The 19,131-nt window shown below is 40.8% G+C and overlaps 1 protein-coding gene across 11 annotated transcripts in view; it reads left to right on the top strand.

Annotated features, from left to right (window-relative positions):
- The window catches only part of TLR5 (toll like receptor 5), a 30,691-nt gene extending 22,079 nt beyond the window's left edge, over positions 1 to 8,612 (top strand). For all 11 annotated transcript variants that reach the window (XM_065058558.1, XM_021299624.2, XM_065058554.1 and 8 more), the window contains 2 exons: positions 297 to 353; positions 3,784 to 8,612. In XM_065058558.1, coding sequence (XP_064914630.1) covers positions 3,791 to 6,373 — 2,583 coding nt within the window. In that variant the 5' untranslated portion in view covers positions 297 to 353; positions 3,784 to 3,790 and the 3' untranslated portion in view covers positions 6,374 to 8,612. The remainder of the gene's footprint in view (positions 1 to 296; positions 354 to 3,783) is intronic.
- Positions 8,613 to 19,131: the final 10,519 nt, after the last annotated feature.

The following is a 19,131-nucleotide window of genomic DNA, read 5'->3' as shown; positions in this document are numbered from 1 at the left end:
CTCTGTAAATCTCATTGATGGTTATATCAGACTGGTCTTCTCTAGAGTCCACCCAGATAGCCAATGCCTCTGCTGCTTGGTTCCCCAAAACCTCTGGCTGACAACTGAGAACCATTTAGGTGCGCTGCTCATTTTCACAAGCACATACGGGACGGGTCTGTTCACTCCCACTGGGGTGTGCTGGTTCATATTTGACCCAGGGTTATGTGACGGAAGCAGGGGAGGCTGCTGAAGAGAGTCAACATGCTGCTGAATGCTACACAAAACCACTTCTGAAACCAAAATTTTCCTTTCAGGTCACTCTCTTAAAAAGCAAGCAAACGATCTCGGCCACCAGCAAGGACAAAAATAGGGTATGTAACTCATTCTTTTTATATGTGGACTCCAGTGTGTTTTCGTTGGGGGTGTGGAAAGGGGAATGGTAAGTGCTTGCTAACTCTCCATCAGACAGTTGTTACTCTAACTTCTTTTCTGGCTTTTCTACATCAAAAAGGAGACTGTCTTAGTCCTCCTCTTCAGCTGTGCTTCAGGCACTGCTCAGCGTCAGCCTCTGTGGATGTCCCAAAGTGTGCGCAGCTGGGCTGAGACAGATACCACTACAGCATCCACTCAGGAACCACCAGTTCCCTTTTTGCTGTGCAGTGAAGGTCTCTGGGTGATTTAAATCCAAGTTAACAAAACTGAGTTTAAAAAAAAAAAGATAGTACAATAGTGTAGGTCAGTTCCAGACTACTCAAAGCATCTGCATCAGCCTTCCCTGATCCAGACTCACACTTCCCAAGGAGGCTGAGACCATTTGCATTCTGTATGCACTTGCCTGCTGCCTTTACATCCAGGTAGGATATCCACCCTGCATTGTAAAAGTTCTTTTAATTGCTCGGAAACATAGCAGCTTAGGATATTCCACCCCAAAAGTATTTGCTGCATTTTTCCTCCCCTCCTACCTTTTCCCTTTACCTCTTAGCCCAACATCAATGCAGTAAACGAAACAAAATCTCACATGCTGAGCTCTGGTTCTCTAAGCTTCATAGCTCCAGTTTTCAGTAACAAATTAAGCATTTACGTATCACTTCACCTCCATGCCCAGGCATGTAACTTAATGGGATGATGGTCATTTTGTGGGAAGAATATTCTTCCCAGAAGGTTTTACGTGTTAATGTACAATGGTGAAGCATTGTATGAATGCTACACAGGGGACTCTGTTAAATTAAAAATGTTTGGTGTTCTCATGAGAGCAGTAAGAGGCATTACTTACTGTTAGCATTCTCCTCTTGCTCATGGAGGGCCACGATTTGGGGGAAAATGTAGTAACTTACGCAGAAAAAAACTGAGGGAGCAAAGAGTTTACAAATGTTCCATGTCAATAAACCAGAGTGGAGGCGGACTGTAACAACTGTTAAGAGATTATTAGAGGTTTCTTTAACTTACAAGAATGCAGAAAAGCAGGTAAGTATAAAAGCAAAGATGGAGAGAAATATTTCACCATTTTCTTATTTTCCAATAATAAAAATATTTTTTTTAATTAAAAAACTCCAACTTTTTCCAGTTTTTCCGCTCTAAACATTTTGAGCTTTTTCTTGTGGTTAAGTTGATACATGTCTATTAAATTTTGACTTCCAAAGTAGTTTCTATTTGTCACTGCTTTTGATGATGCTGTCATTTTGCCCATATGTGAAAAACCAGCCATTGCATTTGGGCAAACAACAAGGAATGGAAATGGAAATGTCTGAAAGATAAATGTAATTTGAAACCATTTGTGCTAAACATCTTATATTATGGTGCCAACAAGTAATAGTGATAGTTAATAAATAATAAAAGGGAAATGTGGTCATTTGTTTCCATGGTTCAAGCAGACAGAAGAGTAAAAAGTAAACAAGATCTCAACCTGCTCTATGTTTAGTTCTGTTTTATTTTAATAACCTACACCACTTTGTAGTCATAAAGACAAACATTATACAGTTTACTGTTTATAAAGTCCACTTTTAACAGTGCGTGCTAGGTCAAAAAAGAGGGTAGAAAACACTATGATTTTCTAGTCCTAGGATTTATTCCCCATAGATTCAGTTAAAACCTCTTACCAGAATTTTGATACTCAGTACCTGCGATTTGCTTTTCTTTGCTGCACATCCTGAATTCCTTAATGAGACAAAATGTGAATGAAATTTGAGTGCCAGGACTTCAGAATTTAGCACCCAATCCTATATTAATAATATTTTTTACTTTCAAGAATCAGATCATGTTCCAAAACCATGAAAATTGTCTTAAAAAATGACAGGAGTAGTATTTTAAGTTTCTGTGTACGTGTTTGCAGACTCCCCATGTTAGTCACAGTTGTTACAAATTAAAGTTTTAGTATAATCAGATGACTTTGAGAACATCACTGAAAATGTTAAGCACAGTGAGATTGTGTCAGTTATGAGATTCAATGGTACTACAACATCCTTGTTCTTCCTATTTAGCAGATAGTCTAAAAAATGGCCAGCTCTTTCCCTTGGCATTTGCAATGGGAATATCATAATGGTTTCTACTGACACGCTTTTTCATTTCCCAGAAATCACTTTGTAGGATGACAACAAGCATAAGATTATTTTAGTTCAAGTGCAATGTTCTGCATAGCATTTTGTACTTCTGCTTTAAAGAAGCAGTGTGCTCAAATCATAATCGTAATTAGTGGGGTTTACCTCTTCTTAATTACTGGCTCAAAGCCCAACTTGTTTCCTCCCTGAAGTAGATTTACTTTGCAGTCGTTAGATGGCTATCAGGGCTTTGGTTCTGCAAGAATTTACGCTTTCTGATTTTTAAGTAGATTGAGTGGGAGGTCACAAAAAATTCTTCCATTGGGCTGTCATTTCATTTCAATAAATGTTTTTCTAAAAGGAGAGGCAGATGGTTACAATCTTAGTTAGGTTTTTTTTTTAAACTACAGTACATAAACAACCACTTTAGGGCTAATAATTTGCTCTGGTTTTTTACCATGCTCAATAAAAAAGAAATTCCTTGCTCTGAAGAGGTCTTTGTCTCAGATAGAGACAGGCAGACAGATGGCATAATGCAAGGGAAATCCAGAGTGGGAATAAATTAATGAATGGGTTCATCAGTGATCTGCATAAATTATGTTATGCACCTTTTTGTCTGAGGAATTTACAGTTCAGGAAATGCAGTTTTTCACAAAACATGAAATCTTGCAGCACAGTTTCAGGATGCTGCGTTTTTTTCTTTTCCTTCACTGTTAGCCTTGTTCCTGCCTATACTTGCAAAACTATTTTACAAGCCTTTCAAGAACAGTTTCACATTACATGGTTACTCTGAGGCTCAAGGACCCCCAAAAGAGATCCTTCCTTTAAAAATTCATGGCTGTTAGGGACTTCTATGTGACAGCAATCTGAACTCCAAATAGCAAGATTGCTCTTACCAGGAGAGCGCTCAGGGAAAGAGCAGCGTTTGCCTCCTTGGTTGAGATGACTGGATGACTGCACCTTACTTCGGTAATCCAAACTGTTTCAACTGTTTGGATAACTGATTAAGGAATTAAGCTAATACAACAGCATTATCAGTCCCATGATGTAATTTAAATAGCTAGGCCAAGATTTTCATGCTTGCCTAGTGGGGTTTTGGTGCCACCCTGAATATACATAAAGGTACTCCAGAGAAAGGATAAATCTCAAATCACTGGTCAGTTTTAGTGTGACGTTAGTCTTTTATTGTACAACTGTTAAAAACATGCTCTACAGCTTACTGCCAACTCCAGAATTAATGCTTACTATTTTCACTTTTTTCACATAGACTCGTGATGTTACGTCAACAGCTAGTACTTGTCATTGGAATATCACTAGCTAGTGATATATGTGCATCTAGAAGCTGTTATTCAGAAGCCCAAATCTCCCTGTATCATTTCTGCAACCTCACAGATATTCCACTTGTGCCAAAGGACACAGTGAAGCTTTTGCTAGCTTTCAACTATATCAGACAAGTGACTGCAACTTCCTTTCCACTGCTGGAGCACTTGTTGTTGTTGGAAATTGGAGCGCAGTATGTCTATCCTGTTACCATAGGAAAAGGAGCTTTCAGGAACCTGCCAAACCTTCGTGTCTTAGACTTGGGATTCAATAACATTCTTCAGCTGGATCTTGATGCTTTTGTAGGCTTGCAGCATCTGAGTGTACTCCGTCTGTTTCAGAACAACCTGGGAGATTCCATCCTGGAGGACCGCTACTTTCAAGATTTGAGCTCGTTAGAAGAAGTGGATCTTTCAGGGAACCAAATCACTAAACTTCATCCTCATCCCTTATTTTATAATCTAACAGTCTTAAAAACTGTGAACCTGAAATTCAACACAATATCCAACCTGTGTGAAAGCAATCTTACCAGCTTCCGAGGAAAACACTTCATATTTTTTAGTCTCAGTTCTAATCAATTGTACAAGACGGATGAAACGGTCTGGGCTAAATGCCAAAATCCTTTCAGAAATATTACATTTGACTCACTAGACCTTAGTGGGAATGGCTGGAGCACAGAGAAAGTCCAATATTTCTGTGCAGCCATTAAAGGTACTCAAATTGGTTCTTTAATATTTGGCCCTCATGTAATGGGTTCAGGTTTTGGCTTTAATAACTTAAAAAATCCAGATAATAATACATTTGCAGGGCTAGCAAGAAGTGATCTTCATTTGCTTGATATTTCAAATGGTTACATTTTCTCTCTCAATTCCTTAATCTTTCAAAGCCTTGGTAATCTGGCATTTCTGAACCTTTTCAAAAACAAGATAAATCAAATCCAAAGGCAAGCATTTTTTGGCTTGGGAAACCTAAAAGCTCTCAATCTGTCAAGTAATCTTTTAGGCGAGTTGTATGATTATACTTTTCAGGGTCTACGCAGTATACTGTATATTGATTTACAGCAAAATCATATCGGGATGATTGGTAAAAATTCATTCAGTAACTTAGTAAGCCTGAAAATAATTGATCTCCGAGACAATGCCATTAAAAAACTCCCTTCCTTTCCACATGTGACCTCTGTCTTTTTAGGTGATAATAAACTAATGTCTGTAGCTGGCACAGCAATAGCAACAACACACCTTGACTTAGAACGAAATTGGTTGGCAAACGTGGGTGACCTGTATATTCTTTTCCAAGTTCCAGATGTGCAGTATATCTTCTTAAAACAGAATCGCTTCTCTTACTGTGTGAAGAGTGAAAATGCTATAGAAAACAGTCAGTTAATCTATATGGATCTAGGCGAAAATATGTTACAGCTTGTGTGGGAGAGAGGTTTATGTTTGGATGTGTTCGGGGCACTGTCAAAACTTCAGGTTCTACATCTGAATAACAACTACCTCAGTGCTCTTCCACAGGAGATTTTTAGAGGTCTAACATCTCTAAAAAGACTTAATCTAGCTTCCAACCTATTGTCTCATCTTTCTCCCGGGATTTTTCCACAAAGCCTAACCAACCTAAACTTAACTGGAAATCAGCTTTTATCCCCTGAGCCTGAAGTCTTTATGACTTTGAGTATTCTGGATATAACACATAATAAGTATGTCTGTGATTGTACTTTAAAGAATCTACTAGTGTGGCTAAATGAAACCAATGTAACCCTGGCTGGCTCAGAAGCTGACAGGTACTGTGTATACCCACCTGCATTTGCAGGGGTACCACTGTCCTTTCTGACATATGATGATTGCGATGAAGATGAACTCCAGCAGATGCTCAGGTTCTCAGTATTTGTCTTCACCTCTGTCACTCTTCTAATGTTTCTGACAGCAGTCATCATTTTTACTCGCTGCCGAGGGATTTGTTTTGTCTGGTATAAAACTATCACAGAAAAAATTATAGACAGGCATCCACAAGCAGCAGATAAAAGTGAATACAGATATGATGCATATTTGTGTTACAGCAAAAAGGACTTTGAATGGGTCCAGAATTCCTTGATAAAGCATCTGGATTCACAGTATTTTGATAAAAACAGATTTACCTTGTGCTTTGAGGAAAGAGATTTCTTACCTGGGGAAGAACATATCAACAATATTCGTGATGCCATTTCGAACAGCAGGAAGACAATTTGCATTGTGACCAGGCAGTTTCTCAAAGACGGGTGGTGTGTGGAAGCCTTTAATTTTGCCCAAAGCAGGTACTTTTCTGATCTGAAAGATGTCCTCATTATGGTAGTGGCTGGATCACTTTCTCAATATCAACTGATGAAACACAAACCAATTCGGAACTTTTTACAAAGGAGCCAATATTTGCGATGGCCTGAAGATTATCAAGATGTAGACTGGTTTTTAAATAATCTTTCTTGTCAAATTCTGAAGGAGAAAAAAGTGCAGAAGGTAGCCAATGGTATAGAGCTGCAGACTGTAACAACGGTCTCACATTGACACTGTATGGGCTTTCTATAAACTCCATTTCCAGCTGTGCCAGGAACGGCAAGAATAAATAGAAGTTTGCATCATCTTCCAGGTAGAAAGATAACTATCTCAGTATAAATCCTACTAAACATGGAAACAGCTTGAAAGCAACCAGAAAATGTATGTAAGTGCAATTTTTATAGACTATGACACTCATTTTCAGAAGAGTTAAATGAATCACAGATGCTTCATATTTTGGATGCTCAGCTTCAGACACTTTAGTCCTGATTTTCAGTGTACTACTTACTTACAGGTCTGTTTCACTTAGAGAAGTATGCCTTTGTTTTTTTTTTTATAAAGAGCCCACAGTACTTTATGGGAGCAAGCGTGTTCTCATGTGTGAACTGTTGGTTCATGGATTATGTATTCCTGTGCTTTTTGAACTCTGTAACTGCTCATGCTCTGTTTCAAAGTACAACCAGTGCTTTGCACATTTACGCTTTAAATTGGTGTAACACAGATTTCATTTATTTTTTTTTTCTACTCAATTAGCCTCAGCTTCTCAACTGGCATGTACAAACTTTGAACCTTTCCCCTCCACAACTGCTCTATTTGCTGGTAAAACTATGGTCATTGGTCTACTTCATTTGCTGCTGTTTCAGCCTGGTGCTTTTGCAGCTGAGCTGCCTCCTGCCTTGCAGGGAAACAGGTATCCCCTTCTGATCTGAAAAGCAAACAAGAAAACTACCTCAGCAGCTGCATGGGCTGTATACTGGTGACATGGCCAGTAGCCCAGTGATGGCCAGACAGCTTTCACGTTCTGGGAGTGGAAAGTACAGACAATTGGTGTGTAATTTGGGTTCTCCTCTGTACATCCTGGGTCCTGATCAACTCCAGGGTGTTTTTCTGCTTCTATTTAAGTATTTTTCTAGAATCATTAATGCGTGGTACTCTCTTACCTCTCTAATCACTTTACCACTGTTTGTTCAGGTATCTGTCTTCAGGGCGTTGTTCAGGGTCATTTTAAATAGGTGTGACTCAGTGTTCACTGTTATAAAACCTGCACCTATTATTTCGATGGTGACGTATTCCTTCTGTGTACTGTTCATCTTGGTTTATACATTTATTCAACAAAAACTTACCAAATCATTTCAGTATGGCCTCAGTGAGTTTTTCGCTGTAGCGAGGAAGCAGGAATGGGAGGTTTATAAGCTGTCTTGACCTTAGCTGCAAACAAATACTACCATCTTAACTATTTTGATGGAGATTAAGAAGTACAACCCACTTCCTGTACATGCATCTTTTTGAATATAGATGTGCCTGTGGTTGATCTAATTTACTGTCAGTGTAGCGGTATACAGGATTTCTACTGATAAAATTACTACAGGAAAATATTACTTCCTTGTCAATCAGTGTAGTCACTCAAGAGCAGAAAAGGGCTAAACGTTGGAAAATTTTCCAGGAGGCACAGCGGAGCAGATTAGAAAATGGCCTGGATGATGTGGATGAAGCCCTGGGTGTCGCTGTGGGCTCGGGTGACAGCCAGGGCTTCCCAAACGCCTCCAGCATCCGTCTGCTGCAGCTGCTGGTGTTAGGGACAAAATGCTGCTGCAGAGGGAGGTCTGAAAAACAACCAGCAGCCCTGGTTTCCCACATACCCCGTGAGCTGCCAGAAAAGCCACCAGCTGCATTTCAGCTCTCTTACACTGATCTGAAAGTGTCCAAACTTTTTTTTCTTCCCAACTAGTGCAAATATTTATAGGCATCCTTTAAAGTCAGAGGTTATACCAGGGAGTATATCACGTTAAAAATCACTGACAAGTAGCCAAAGCAAGAATGAATCTGTACAATGAAGATCATGTGCAGGTCTAGGCTGTTAGTCTATGGATCTGTACATGGTGTAAGAGATGGGAATTTTAAAAGCACACTTAAGGAATTATATTTGAATGAACGTCACAAAATATTTTTGATCAAGTGTTAACTGAGACCCCTCTTCTGTTAGGACCTCATCGTATTCTTACTAGGCACTCCTATCGCTTCAGATACTTAAAACTTACTTCAGGTAACCTACGTATGCAGGAACGACAAGCAGAACAGAGATTACTGAGATGGCTTTAAACCAAGGCTTTTTGATTTTGTTTTAAATGTTTCTATGTACTTCATGCTTATGACAGTGGTGGGAGGTGGCTACATAAAATTTGTATTTACTTCAGCCTTTGAAAAGGTCTGACTTTTTACATAAAGGTTATAATAAAACCTTTGGATGAAATTTCATTGTCTGCTTCCATGCTTATATAGCATTTTGGAAACTTAAAGAGATCAAACATGTGTCAGGAGCAGCTGGGAAAACTTCTTTCTACCACAGAGGCATCTTAGAAACATAGAAGTAGCCCAGCCCCCATCTGTCCCTTACAGATTCTACTGCAAGGGGTCTACAAAGGGCAGTAAAAGGATTTTGGAGAACATGCTACTGAACCATTCCTGGTTGTGGAGTGGTTTGCAGGCATATGAATAACTGCAATGTGAAATTTTAAAGAGATCCAAAATACCTTTATTTTTTACTCACTGTGAAAGCACTCTAAGCCTGAGACTCTCAGTCTTCCCAGCCAGTGTGCTGTCCTACACAATGAAAAATTGACTTCAAATAGATCACAGGACCCTGAGCACCACCTCTGTAGTCACCTCTTCTTAAATGACAAAGCCTGGGGAATTGTCGAGAAAGGGCTTGTGCAGACTATATGCTCCTCTGCTCAGCAGGAACCACAAAAGCATCCTGTACAAAAATGGAGAATGACTATGCTTGATGAATTAAGGCCATAAATTGAGCCTCAACCTCATAACTATTGATCAGATTCCCTTCAGGTTTGCTGGGAACATCACCGGTCTATTAGCATTTTATGGCTCTTTAGTTAAGGATACTCTCATCAGTTTTAGTCACCTTCCTCAGTGAAAGACATTAACTTGTTGGAGAGTGTCCAGAATGGGGTGTGAAATGTGACACTGGCTCTAAAGCAAGCAATTAAGACGGAAGCTGGTGAATTTATTTGCAGTAGCAGCACAGGGAATAATCACAGGACAGTGACTCAGTGCCACATGGTATCAGCTCAGATATTTAACAGTAAAAGCCTACCACCACCATTGCAACATATGTTATAAACATTAACTGGTCAAGCAGGCAGTGGTGTTCTACAGCAAGAGCTGACCAACCTGTCAAAGTCCAGAGATTGAAGGGCTCCTGCTCGAAGTCAAGGCACTCTGGACCAGAACCCAGATTCTAGAAATGTATTCCTATGGAGGGTACCAGAAGTCAACAATGATATGTCCACATGTTATTGCATATTTTACGTTATTATTATTTCACACACAGTGAAATTAGGCTTCTCCTCCTCATCCCATCTGACATCCATACCATTCTCAGGAAAGTGTTATCCAATTATATTTGCTAATCCCAGTTGCTAATCCCTCCTCAGAGAGACTGTTCAACATGCTGGTAGGTCTCTCACCTTGTTAATGTACAGTTAGTATCCACCATTGCTCCCACCCCAAGAGCTGTCCTGCCTCTGTGGAGAACGCTAGCACAGATATGATACAGAGAGTTCAAGCTCTTGAGTGTGACACTCCAACATATGTTGCTCAGAATCACTCTGCCTTTCCTTTTCTTGTGTCACATCATTAACTCAGCTCATTTGCTGACTTCTGGGTCTTTTTCAGCGTGACAGTTCTTCTACTTGCTGCCAGACACCATCTGGGCTTCAGATTATTGGATCCCACCTTCTCAGTTTCATGTGGTGCTGATTATTTTACAATAGCTTTAACATGTTCTGCTCTTGCTGGAACTGTGAATAGCAGCAGTCCAGTTAAATCGCCAAGCAAGGCCTATACCTGGCAAAATACTTCCAGATGAAGAGCAGTGCACAGCTGAGTGCAAGAGTGAGTGGCGAAGATACTGCAAATGGAGCAGAATCAGAACATGCATATCTGAGAGACCAGCCAAGTTAGGAGGGGTACATATGGCTGGCCAAGCATCTCTCCATCGAAAGCAGACTTGTGTTCCATGAGAAGCAGAAACCTGAAGCAAGCAAAGGCAGAGGAGGAACAAGATACATTTTTAGAGTCTGACTCTAAAAACATGATTAAAAATGATGTCCTAGTACAGTAAGCAGATTAACTTAAAGTAGGACTAGCGCTAGCAAATATTTGCAAGGTTTCTTTGCACTATACAATACTGCTAACAGCAAGAATATAGTTGTGTGAAATAAGGCTCCCGAATCAGAAGACTGGTGTAAAAAATCTACAATATTAGAAGAGTTAGGAATGTGTCATATTTGACCCTATAAGACCACACTTTTACACTTTCTCTATGATCATAAGAAGGTGGATATTCATGCAGTCTGTGAATACGAGAGCCAAGGCTCTAAGGAATAATCCAGATATTTCAGGATTTCTGCTTAACTGTGAAGTACAGGTAAATTAGTCAGGCCTTGATTAAAGAATATCTTTAGGAAGATGGTAAAGAAAAGACAGACTGGCCTTCTCAGCCTGCTCTGGGTGGTGGTTCTTAATATCACACCTGTCCTTCTTCATTCTTCAATATTTTGTAATTGTTGCTGATAAATAGGATCAGCAAAACTATGGCCTTGACTGCAATAAAATAACCTGAAGGAGAAGTGATGATATGACGACTTCCCATACAGACAAATTTATATCAGTAGTCCTTACAAAACCTCTTCTGGTGGTTACTGCATTAGGCTGCTGTCAGTCTCTGAAAAGGTATCAAATGCCTTTGAGATGCCAAACAGCTTGTTCTGCTTTGGGGTACAGGCACCTTTTCATACATAGTTTACCTGTTTTCTGTTTTGTCCCTCACAAAGATGAGCTGAGCATCTTGAACTCCAGTATCACTGCTCCGCAGCCATAAGAGACTCCATGTATCTGGAACAGAACTGCAGGTGCTGCTCCACCAGTATTTCCTTCAATGAAACAAGAGCTGCAAAAGCAAAATTTAGAAGCTGAGATTTACTCAGAAGGCTCCTGTGAGCACAGACACAAACCACAGGGAATGCTGAATGCCAAGTAGGTACCAGAAATTTTAAATTTAGCCTTGTTAGTCAACCTGGCATCACATCTAGGTGTTACTGTTGGGCCAGTCCAGCAGAGATTGACATAGAGGTTGACACCAAGATTGACAAGGGGCTTCTCTCTCCCTTCTAGCCTTACCTTTGCTTTCTGCATTGTGTACATACAGCATAGTGGTTGCCAAAAATAAGTCTACATTTCCTTTCCCAATATGCAAAAAGGCAGTATATAGGTATGACATGAGTTATTTGATAGCGCAAAGACTATCTGTTCATAGCAGACTGTTTGTTTCAGACATGCAGTTTTCCTTCCTTTCAGATAGCCTATTGTTTGTCTTTTCCATTTGTATTAAAAATAAAATCTTTGAAAACTGCAAGTAAGAGAGAAAAAGATATTTCTTCTGAAACTAACAATTCTCCAAACAGGAAGGTTAGCTTTTTCCTGTTTAGACATTACGTTCAAAGAAAGGAAGTTGGGATTTTCAGTGATAAAAACAATTATATGGTATGTAAACATCACTATCAAAAAAGGCTTCACTCTTTATTTAGTGTGTCCCAAATGCTGTTTAGACTGTCTTTATCTTTACCAGTTCACCAGCCTCTTGCAAAAATGGATTTATGAGCAGTCATTGCACTGGGCTGGTCACCTGTGTGCTTGCTTCTTGCAAGCTTCCCAGGATAAGAACAGCACTATCAGGCTGCCTCAAGGCTGCATGGAGGGCAGTGATGGAGAGCAGCGGGGCAAACCAAGAAACCTCATACCAAACAAAGTTCTTTTTGCATCAGGATTACACATACACATGTAAGCTTTTCACGTTGCCACCCAAAGCCAAGTACTTCAAGCCATGAAGTCTGTTATCACTGTTCCTAAAAATAGAATAGGCAACGTAATTTCAGCATTGTGATTAGACTCCATATCAAATATTTGGTGCATGTGGCACCTTGTAATAGTGAAACTAGAAGTGCTTGATAAAGATAAGTGCATTTTATTATCTGCTCTTTAAAGGCAGAGAGAGTGAAGTTACACACCTTTTGCCATGAGCAGCACTGGAAAGAGAACTCAGGTTTGACAAAGGATGAGCTATTAGCTCTGTTTGCTCTGTTTTGTAGGAGTTTTACAACATACATTTTTATTACTTTGGAAACTAAAGTCTTCTATTTATCTCCAGAACTAAGGTCTCCACTTAACATGCCAGCAGTTTGCCCTTGTGGGGCAGAACCATTTTTACAGGGAGGAGAAGGTAGCTGAAGGTTCAATGAGAGTGGCCAACTTGAGTGCCAGTGATTTGAGGATGATCTGGGCCCCATTCAGGACAGGAATGAGAATTCACTGGGCATTTTGCTGGGAGCTGCAAACAGTTTTTCAGGTAGCCACATGGTCTGGAATTTCTGATGGGGCTTGCAAATTAAGAACAGTGGGAAAACGAATGAAGGACAAATGGCCTAGGTCACGGGAAAATGCACCTGTGGGAATGCCAGAAGTGGAGTAGGGAGAATAGGGAGAAGGCAAAGTATTTTTAAACACATGAACTATCTTTTGAGAACCCTAAGATACTAAAATTTCATCAATGATCAGGAAAAAGCTTTGCAATTAGCCATTTGGGTATGTTTCTTCAAAACAATAGAGCCTAAGAATGTGATGTGCATAAGGGAAAAAAAAAAGGTGAGACAATTAGTGGTCAGAAGTACAAGAAACGCACAAACATATCCCAACTATAACCTCCTTTTGCCAAAGATCTGATGTTCTGGAATTCACGCCCACAACTGCTCATCAGAAAGGAAAAGCCCAGGCCCGTGCACCCAGCTTTCCTTTTGCGAGGGTGAGAATGCCAAGGCGAATCACTTACTTTGTTTCAAGAGTGTTACCATCTGCAGCTCTCCTGACATAAACATTCAACACCTCTGAAAGCAGGCGTTGAATTTCTCACTCTTTTCCTAGGGAGAACAGACTTCAAGCTGCGAAGTGAGAACATTCCAACTGCATCTTGCAGTTCTCGGTGCCAGCTTCTTTAATTTCAAATTCTAACTGCTTTGTTACTGCTTTTTGTAACCTCCCCAGTTCCACATTGCCAAACATCCCTGGACCATGTTTTGTTGCAAATGGATTTGCACCCAGCCAGGAATGGACCATTCTCTGCTGCCAGCCAGGACTGACAGCAGCTGACCCATAAGCTTCATGGCAGGAATGTGTGTGTGATTAAATATGAGCTAGGAAGGGTCTACAAAACATTTACCTAGGTATGTCTACCTTACTCGCTACCCAGATTTCTAAGAAACCTCATGGATTAATTGCAGCCTTTCCTCATGTCTCAGCTAGGAATTTCTGGTCTGCACTTTTCCTGCCAGAGACCCGAATTTTTAAGAAGATGTCAGCTCAGCCTTCAGCTGTAGCAGCCACTGCTGCTCCTGGCAGACCTCATGGCACAAGGAGAAATATGAACTTGTGTGGAACAAAGAAATCCAGAACACACAGCACCTTTACAAAAGTCTCTCAATACTCTGCAGGAACACGTCCAGCAAGAGGAAAATGTAGGCTGTCGGTTAATCCAAAACTAGTGGTAGTTCAATGAGTTCTGCCTTGATGGAGAACAGACTCTAGGTAGGAGCGACAGAGCTTGGTTAGTTTAAATAGTGATGGAATTTCTTCTTTTTTGTTCCCAAAACTTGTGACAGCCTTTAGAAAAGGCCAGTCAGTTTTCTGCCCTGTTTTCAATTTTTGTGCAGTTCTTCTAGCCTAGGTTCTGGGTGAAGATGGAAACAAATCACAAAAGAAAAGACCTGTAGTGATTTAAAAGAGATGAAGAACACTGAGAAGAAAAAGAACTACGAAGAGCTGCAAGAATATTACATCTCAAGTCAGCAAAAGTTTCCAGCGTGAAGAAAAAGGACCTGCATTACTACAGAGGGCACTGTCCCTGCCAACTCACTGTCCATATTGTAGATGGAGAGACTACATAAAAGATAAGGAGCGGTATGAGAGGCCACGAACCTGAAATAAAAGGAGACAAAAGGAAATCACTCTCTTTTGGCAATTTCCCTCTTCATGCCTCACTTTCTTCATTTTTTCCTTGGGAAAACTAGCACTATCCTAAGGGCACTGTAATTGTAAATACATTACAATTGAGGGACATTTACACACTGTGCTGATGGAGCAATGTAAACACAGAGGGCTTTAATTTCTAACTTCCTTTCCTCTTAGCAGAGGAATCCATGTCCTATGGCCACAGAAGTACACTGGCACTGGTCTTCACACCCAGAAGAACTTTCACTGAGTTTTTTGCTAAAACTGGAAAATCTTTCCTATTTAGCCTGACTTCTGAAAAGAAAATAATGTAGTTCACTAGAAAGTGGGAACCCGCTCCCCCTGGGTGTTCTTCCTTTTGAGTATTTGCTCATACTTCTGTGGTCATTTTTTGCTAACAGTGTCCTTTTCATCAGTGTTCTTCTCTGAAGAGACTCATTCATAATATTCTCATTTGGGTATACACACATTCGCCCCCTTGACACTTCAGAAATGCGCAGCTCCATTCATACCCCAGCACACACATCAGAAGGCTGTTTAAAAAGCCCCAGGAAGTTTGCTCAGACATGCTATTTTAGGAGACTTGGACTGGGGTTTGGAATTTTACAATATTTAGAGGATTTGGCACTGTGACTATTTCCACACCAGGACATGTGTGCTGTCAGAACGCATACTGTACACCTCATGAAAGAGGCATAAGCTACCTGCAAGCCAAGAGATAAAAGAGGAAGGTCCATAAAATGCTTGAGAGTAACCGTAGTAAATACTTTGGGAAAGACCAACCCAGTTGGCCAACAGACCAGCCCTGAAGAGGGCCAAACACAACGCACACGCTGGGGACTTCTGCTGTGCCCTGCGAGGAGGAAGGGCCAGTGTATACAGAAAGTGTCAGCCTTTCTGAGGATGGGTTAGAACATAATTTGCTATTAGCTGAAGGGACAGAACTACACTATATTATTCATGTTACAGTGCTATGAAGCCCATAGCTACGAAGCCTGATGCTTCCTCAGTAGAGCTCCACTGTGTCAGTGTACAGGTTATGGTCCTAAAATTGTCAGAAGATAAAAGGGCTGCCCAGTCATACAAAGCCTGAGGAAGAAGACCAAATAAGATGCTGCAGTTTCCTGCCCAGCTCCTGCACACTTGCTGGTAGCTGCCAAAGGCACCAGAGAGGCACTTTTTTAGAAGAGAAAGCCCATCCTGTTGATACTGTGGTGGTTGCCAGACTTAAATAAAAATTGTAAAGAACAGAGTAAGGAGGTGGAAATGGCCACTCTACCAGCTATATCCTTCTCATTCAACAGGGAACCTGTTCCACCTGCTCAGACACCACTGACTGACTTCAGGGAGCAGAGACACTGTTCTTAGGAAATTATAATTTCTGCTACTCACTGTCCACAGGCTCCTTGCAGGGTCCATGGTTTACCTCTGGTTTCCATGTACTCAGTATTTGCCAGCACTTAGGAAAGAGGCCTTGCACCATAATTTAGGGACCTATCAGGAATATCTGCAGAAAAATATTTTACAAAGTAGGTAGCTGCAAGTAACCCCTGTGGCTGGGCTGTTGTGCCTTCTCAGTTTTCAGAGAAAGGTGCTCTTTCTCCTGTGTCTGTTCTCCCATGGAAGCAGGCTGTTCATCAAGAAATTGGCCCATCCTTCACATATGTAAGATACAGCCATGGGTGATAAAATCCACTGAAGACACCTAGAGTTTGCAGAAGCAAAACAGCAGCTCTTAGCAAGGCCTCACCCCTCCTTCTGCCATGCTGTAGATTCTGATGCGCCTCAGCTGACCTCAGAATACAGAGTTTTTAACTTAATAACTTACTGTTCCCTGACCTCAGCTTTACCTCTGTGAAGGAAGAAGATTAGCAGGAGATGCTCTGGAGGAATACAGCTTGTACTTCACATATAGAAGCAGAAGCTTTTCTTTCAGTGACCCTTTGGTAGCCCTTATGCTCAGGTCTCCCCATATCCTGTTGACTGTATTTCATTGGCATGAAAAAGCAGCACATCCTGCCTGAACCTGTGAACCTTTGGTATCTTTGGAGCTCCAGGATACACACAGTAATAATGCCTGATGAGCTAAAACCATGTGCTTGATGTCTTAGTCAACAAAATTCAGCTTTGCAGAATATCACTCTGTTCTTCTGGGACACGTGAAGCCAGAATCTTCACTAAAAGCTCCTATGGCACCAAAACGCCGTCTACAGCAAAACCAGCAGAGATTTTGGACAGAAGCTGTTGGATTTATTCTGACTTCCCGCAAAAGCTAGAGATGTATCAAGCCTCAGTTTTCAAAGTAGCATCTGGGATCAATGCAAACCTTTGTCACAAGTGGCTCAAGGTGCCAAACTCGGGCTTGCCTCCCACAGAGATCCAGCAGCCGCACAGATTTTAACAGACTGATAACTGTTTATGCAGTAGTAAATATTTTCATATTCCATCTATTTATACTTTCTTGTCACTTCAGAATTTTTTTTTTAAATCAAAGATACCAAGGCAGCTATATAACTCTGTGTGTTACTTCACAGTTTGATAGAGAAAACATGACCTGGGAGGGTAAGAGTCTGAGAAATGAGATGTGTTTGCTTTAGCAGGAAGGTTAATTAAATAAAATTCCTCAAGATCTAATCCTTCCTGCCTGGCTCCCACTTGCCTTTTGTGACTACTCTGCATGTTTCCTTCTACCCACTGAGAAGTGGTTGAAGGGGATAATGGTTGCAGCCGCCTGCCCTATGTCCACTGACTTTGAAGAGGATGGGAAAAATGTCTTTGAACCATTTTTTCTTCAGTACTAACACACTTACTAGAAATAAACCTAATCAGTAAGATGGTGATGGATTAATAGGTGTTTTGGCTTTGATGAATCATCTGAGATGAGGGCCTGAGAAATATCTAGATGGTTGTAAGCTGGATGAACTGGGGAGGAGAAGTTTTATACAATGATGTTGTGGTAAAAGAAGAACCAGGGACCACAAGGCAGAAGAAAACTAAAGAACTTGAAACTCAAAGAAAAGTAGAGAAAACAAAAAAAAAAAAAAACCAGAGGAAAACAAATGGGCTTTTTACACTTTAAGCAATCTAAAATTTGACCCAGTTTCATCAATAGAAAGATACCCAGGGAGTTCCATAAATCTATTCGTTTTTTTTAAAAGGCATTTTTTTACTACTTCTTGAGTAAATTAATCCCACAGCCAGAAGTATATTCTTTGTTTTCCAAAATCTTAGCCCTTCTTGAGAAATTTTAAAACAGTATTAGATCTTGATGGGGAGAATCAGATGATCTCAGCCCTGGACCAGCATCCAAAATGATCAAGATTATTCTCCTGCACATGTGGCTTTAAGCATTTTTAGAATGTGCAACTGTCTATGAGTTCCACATCTACGAAGGAGAAGTCACAGAAAGAGACCACCATGGTGACTCACTGCTCTCAAATCTCCCTTGCAAAAAAGTTGTCTCTAGCCCTTCCCAAAATATGAGTCACAATTTTCTGACGTGGGCTAGCAATCTGCCCTCCAATTCTCAGAAATGCTGTTTAGAGCATTGCAGTATTTAATGATTCAGGAATTGCAAGGCCCCCTGGAGAAACAGAAGGGGCTGCTACACCCAGGTTACAAACAAATAGCATGACCCCTGGAGAGAAGACATTCCTGCAGATGAATGTGGGGATGAGAAAACAAAGATGCAAGGCTTGCTCTTGATGAGGCACAATCTCTGTGTTTCTCCTGTGACAACCTGGCACTTCCACAGTCCTAACGGGATTGGTATGGTAACAGAAGCTTATCAATACGTATTTTAAATAATTCCAAGTTTTTGATGTTTCCAGGAACTTCTTCAAAAGGTGCCTTAGCAAATAGGTACTTCTGCTGCATCAGTAAATCAGAGTATCAAGCACACAAGAAAATCGACTACACAGGAGCTGCTCTCAGCAGGAGTCGCAAGCAACATCTGTCCTGGTACATTACCTTCTCCATCAGCCTTCTGAGATTAGATTTGACTTCGTGAAAAGGAGTGTGTACGTCCCCTTGTCAGCTCCAGAGGCATGAAACAGGAATGGCACTTTAATGACCCACTTAAAAGTAATGAAACAGCCATTTATCCTAATTGGAGGAACACTAATTATATCAGAAAGCTATGCACTCTTAGATGGCAGAGTGCAAAAGCTATCTAATCAAACTTAATGAATAGGTAAAGTATCCCGACAGAGCATCTGTGCATCAGTCCCGCATTCCTGCAAACAGAAAAATTAGCCTGTAGGGAGCTGATCTGAAAATGGAAGTTTTAAAACGGAAGGTTAATTATGGTTGTTGAATACATGTGCTTTATCTAAATACAAGTTCACATCATAAGCCTCAGGGGACGTTTTCTGAAAGAAATGATGGCAGTTGAAGGTTGGCTGGAACTTGGGGGAACACCAGGTGTGCAGGGCCTGTGGTGGTTACCAGGAACACGTGAGGGACAGGAGGAGGTTCAAGACAGCCTTTGACTAAAGCCTCCACTGATACCTACCACTGCTGCTAAGCCACAGGTGTAAATCTTATACTGAAATGTCTTTGTTTTCTCTCTAAGTGGCTCCCAGTGAGCAGAAGAGAAGGCTTCAGCACTGCTGCTGGGAGGGAAAGGTCAATTCCAGCATCTTCCCAGCCAGCCAGTCTGGAGTGCAGCAGAAGCCATGTGTAGGACCCTG

Source organism: Columba livia, chromosome 3 (assembly GCF_036013475.1).
Source record: "Columba livia isolate bColLiv1 breed racing homer chromosome 3, bColLiv1.pat.W.v2, whole genome shotgun sequence".
Classification (NCBI taxonomy): domain Eukaryota; kingdom Metazoa; phylum Chordata; class Aves; order Columbiformes; family Columbidae; genus Columba; species Columba livia.
This window is presented reverse-complemented; position numbering and strand designations above follow the sequence as displayed.